The 4,559-nt window shown below is 40.3% G+C and overlaps 1 protein-coding gene across 1 annotated transcript; it reads left to right on the forward strand.

Annotated features, from left to right (window-relative positions):
* Positions 1-1,015: 1,015 nt before the first annotated feature.
* On the forward strand, positions 1,016-3,751 carry LOC146881689 (uncharacterized). The gene is made up of 4 exons (XM_085669304.1): positions 1,016-1,481; positions 2,214-2,404; positions 2,506-2,638; positions 3,303-3,751. Exons 1-4 carry the CDS (start codon positions 1,016-1,018, stop codon positions 3,749-3,751), a joined length of 1,239 nt encoding a protein of 412 aa, XP_085525430.1.
* Positions 3,752-4,559: the final 808 nt, after the last annotated feature.

Below are 4,559 nucleotides of genomic sequence, written 5' to 3' on the forward strand. Positions count from 1 at the left end.
CAAATATATAAAATTCTCTTAGTGCTCTACTACATGGGTTTTGCCTTTTGACTCTTGACATAGTAATTTAACTATTTCAAATAACATACACATATTACAAAACCTGAATAACTAAACCCATAAGTCTTCAATGTATCTCTTGAATCAAAGCATTCCTTTAAGTACAACATTTTTCCATGCATCATCATCAAGTCTTCCATACTTCTTCATAAGTCATCATCATCATCATCAAAACTCCTTATTGGAGGAAGATTTTCATCTTCTTCTTTTTGCCAACATGCACCACATGGATAGAAACATGATTGATGCCGCAAGTGGTGGCGCTCTTGGTAACATCACCCCAGCTGTAGCTAGGCAACTAATCGAGAACATGGCTTCCAATTCTCAACAATTTGGCACAAGGAGTGATGCCATAGTTGTTAGAGGAGTTCATGATGTAGGGGCAGCCGAATACACCAAGAAGTTTAAGAGTAAGATTGATGCTCTTACCACACTGGTCAACCAACTTGCTTCCAATCAGAGAGCTCAAGCTGCAAGAGTTTGTGGCCTTTGTACATCCATTGATCATTTCACATACTCTTGCCCAACATTGCAATAACAGGCCACTTCTTCTTCTACACCAGTGGATACTCCTCAAGCGTATACAGCTAATATTTCCAACAACAATAGGCCTCAACACCAGCAACAAAACCATGATTTGTCAACAAATAGATACAATCCAAGATGGAGAAATCACCCTAATCTGAGATGAGGAAACCAGGGCAACCAATAGCAGCAAAACCAACCATTTCAAAACACGCAACCACCTTCTCAACAAAGAGTTGTGCCTACACAAGCTGCTCATATTCCACCTGTACCCACACTAGCTCGTCCTGCACTTGCACCTGCACCTGCACCTACACCTTCCTTTTCTACTTCATTGAAAGAGTTGGTTAGAATGATGACACTTCAGACTATGCAATTCCAACAGGAGACTAGAGCCTCAATCTAAACTTTGATAAATCAAATGGGGTAGATGGCTACGCAACTTAATCAATCACAGACTCAAAATTATGATAAGTTGCCATCACAGACGGTGGATAATCCGAGAAATATGAGTGCCATCACATTGACATTTGGGAAAAAGATTGAAGTTCCCACTCCTAAGCCTACACATCAGAGAAAGCATGATGATGCTCATGTAGTCTGTCCTTCCACATCTACTGCACCTTCCATACCATTTCCCTTCCCTCTAAGAGCTATTCCAAGCAAGAAGATGGAAGATGTTGATAGGAAGATCCTAGAAACATTCAGGAAGGTGGAGGTGAACATACCTCTTTTGGATGCCATCAAACAGATTCCCAAATATGCCAAGTTCTTGAAGGAGTTGTGCACGCACAAGAGGAGGCTGAAGGGAAATGAGAGGATCAACATAGGGAGAAACATATTTGCACTGATAGGTAAATTTGTTCCTCAAATACCTGAAAAGTGTAAAGACCCAGGTACATTTTGTGTTCTTTGCATTATTGGTAATAATAAGTTTGAGAATGCTATGCTTGATATGGGTGCTTTGATTAATGTCATGCCTCTGTTTATTTTTTAATTCTCTGTCTCTTAGACCATTGCAACCAATAGGTGTGGTCATTCAATTGGCAAATAGAAGTGTTGCCCACCCTACCGATTTCATTGAGGATGTCTTGGTTCGGGTTGGTGAACTGATTTTTCCTGCTTATTTTTACATTCTTGATATGGAAGAGGGATTTTCCATGGTTCTGCCTCACTCATTTTAGGGAGACCATTTTTAAAGACAAATCGAACCAAGATTGATGTCCATGCTGGCACTTTATCCATGGAGTTTGATGACATTGTCGTGCAATTTAATATTTTGGATGCCATGAAAAATAGAGTGATCCTCGAAAGGATGTTGAAACCCTTGCCAGACATTAAAATATTGATCATGAAACATCCTTCCGAGGATCACTGTATTTTTCATGTTGATATCATTGATCATGCTATTGATGAACATATTTCTGATTTCCACTCTTTGCATGCATTAAAATATTCATTTGTGTCTGAGTTATCTTAGTTTGCATGCATTGATGTTCTTGATTCTGATTCTAATTCTGATACTGAATATGATGTGGATAATGTCGAATATTCTGAGTTTGACTCTCTGGTTGTTGTACCTATTGACTTTGATGTTATACAATAAGATTTCACTAATCATGTTGCAGGAAGTACATATGCATCTGATTGTTATGTTGAGGTACAAGTTGTGGAACCCATTTCTCCCTCCCCTCTGGTTCCCAATATTCAGCCATCATCCAACACTCTAGAGTTGAAACCCTTGCCATGCAACCTCAAGTATGAATACTTGGAGGAGGAGGACAAATTGTCCGTCATCATTTCCACCTCCCTTACTATTGTACAAGAGTAGAGGTTGTTGCATGTTCTTAAAAAGCATAAGAAGGCAATTGATGGACATTGATTGACATTCCTGGTATTAGCCCATCAACATGCATGTAGAGAATATTATTGGAAAATGGAGCAAAGCCAGTGAGACAACCACAAAGGCGACTTAACCCTGTCATCTCAGATGTTGTCAAGAAGAAGGTGACCAAGCTTCTACAAGCTGGGATCATCTACCCCATTTCAGACAGTCAGTGGGTCAGCCCCATCCATGTTGTTCCCAAAAAGACAGGCCTCACAATAGTCAAAAATGAAAAAGAAGAGCTAATTTCAACAAGGGTGCAAAATAGTTGGAGGGTTCGCATCGACTACAAAAGGATAAATCAAGAAACCAGGAAAGACCACTTTTCCTACCTTTTATTGATCAAATACTTGAGCGCTTGGTAGGTAAGTCCCACTATTGCTTTCTTGATGGTTTTTCTAGTTACTTTCAAATTCATATTGCATATGAGGACCAAGAGAAAACGACATTTACCTGCCCCTTTGGCACTTTTGTCTATAGGAGGATGCCATTTGGCCTATGCAATGCCCCTGGCACATTCTAGCGGTGCATGCTTAGCATTTTCAATGATTTTCTTGAAAAATGCATAAAGGTGTTTATGGACAATTTTACTGTGTATGGATCCTCCTTTGATGCATGTTTAGGCAGTTTGGATAAAGTTTTGAATAGGTGCATCCAATCTAACCTTGTTCTCAATTTTTAAAAATGCCATTTCATGGTATAACAAGTCATGGTTTTGGGCACATCATTTCGAGTAAGGGCATTGAAGTTGACCCTGCAAAGATTTCAATTATTTCACAATTGCCTTACCCCTCTTCTATGTGAGAGGTTTTTTCTTTCCTTGGCCATGCAGGGTTTTACAGACCCTTCATCCAGGACTTTAGTAAGAAGGCCTTTCCATTGTCTAACTTGCTACAAAAAGATTTTGAGTTCATCTTCAGTAACGAATGCAAAGAGGCTTTCGATTGCCTCAAGAAGGCACTGACCACCACTCTGATCTTTCAGGCGCTCAATTGGACAACCCCGTTCGAGATAATGTGCGATGCATCCAATTATGCATTGGCGACTGCTCTAGCCCAAAGGATTGACAAACAGTCGAGGGTAATTTACTACGCCTCAAGGACATTGGATCCTGCCCAAGCAAACTACACCACAACAGAGAAGGAGCTTCTTGCGGTTGTTTTTGCACTTGAAAAGTTTAGATCTTATTTGCTTGGTTCTCCTATTATTGTGTTTACTGACCATGCAACTCTTAAGTACTTGTTGAAGAAGGCAAAATCCAAGCCTCGACTGATTAGATAGATGCTCTGGCTCCAAGAATTTGATTTGGAGATCCGTGATAGGAGCGAAGCACAAAACTTGGTTGTAGACCACCTGAGCAAGATTGAGAAGTCTGCTGATGATGCTTCACGGATCCGCGATGATTTTCCTGATGAGAGTTTGTTGACACTTTCTTCTTTTCCCTCACCTTGGTTTGCTAATATTGTGAATTATCCTGATGTTTCTGTTTTCCCTCCTCTAACATTCAGAGCTCAATGTGATAAACTCAAGAGTGATGCTAAGTATTATATTTGGGATGATCCTTATTTGTGAAAAATGTGCAGTGATCAGGTTATTAGGAGATGCATTCCGGACCATGAGATTGACTCGGTTCTTCAATTATATCATTCATCTACTCTTGATGGTCATCTTGGCACACAAAGGACAGCTTGTAAGGTGATGAATTGTGGATTTTACTGGCCCACCATCTTCAAAGATGTGTGGAGGATTTGCAGCACATGTGAGTAATGCCAGAGAGTGGGAGGAGCCATTTCTTGGAGACAACAAATGCCTCAACAACCCATATTGTTCTACGAGGTCTTCGATGTCTGGGGTATAAATTTCTTGGAGACAAATAAGGGGTACAAATGCCTCAGCAACCCATGTCTTCACTTACATCTTACTTGTTGTTGATTATGTGTCAATGTGGGTGGAAGCTAAAGCCACTAGGACTAACGATGCTCGAGTTGTTATAGACTTTGTCAGGTCTCACATATTTTGCAGGTTTGGAATTCCTAGAGCTATCGTTAGTGACCAGGGCACTCATTTCTTAAATAGGTCCATGGGGGTT

The sequence above is a fragment of the Vigna unguiculata genome, chromosome 11 (genome assembly GCF_037176805.1).
Source record: "Vigna unguiculata cultivar grain cowpea cultivar isolate G323 ecotype 2 chromosome 11, ASM3717680v1, whole genome shotgun sequence".
In the NCBI taxonomy this organism is placed as follows: Eukaryota; Viridiplantae; Streptophyta; class Magnoliopsida; order Fabales; family Fabaceae; genus Vigna; species Vigna unguiculata.

Coding starts and splice junctions, on each gene's coding strand:
- LOC146881689 (XM_085669304.1), top strand. CDS start 1,016: ATGGCTACGCAACTTAATCAATCACAGACTCAAAATTATGATAAGTTG. Junction 2,405..2,505: donor TTTCCACCTCCCTTACTATT/GTACAAGAGTAG, acceptor ACATGCATGTAG/AGAATATTATTGGAAAATGG. Junction 2,639..3,302: donor CATCTACCCCATTTCAGACA/GTCAGTGGGTCA, acceptor TTGGCCATGCAG/GGTTTTACAGACCCTTCATC.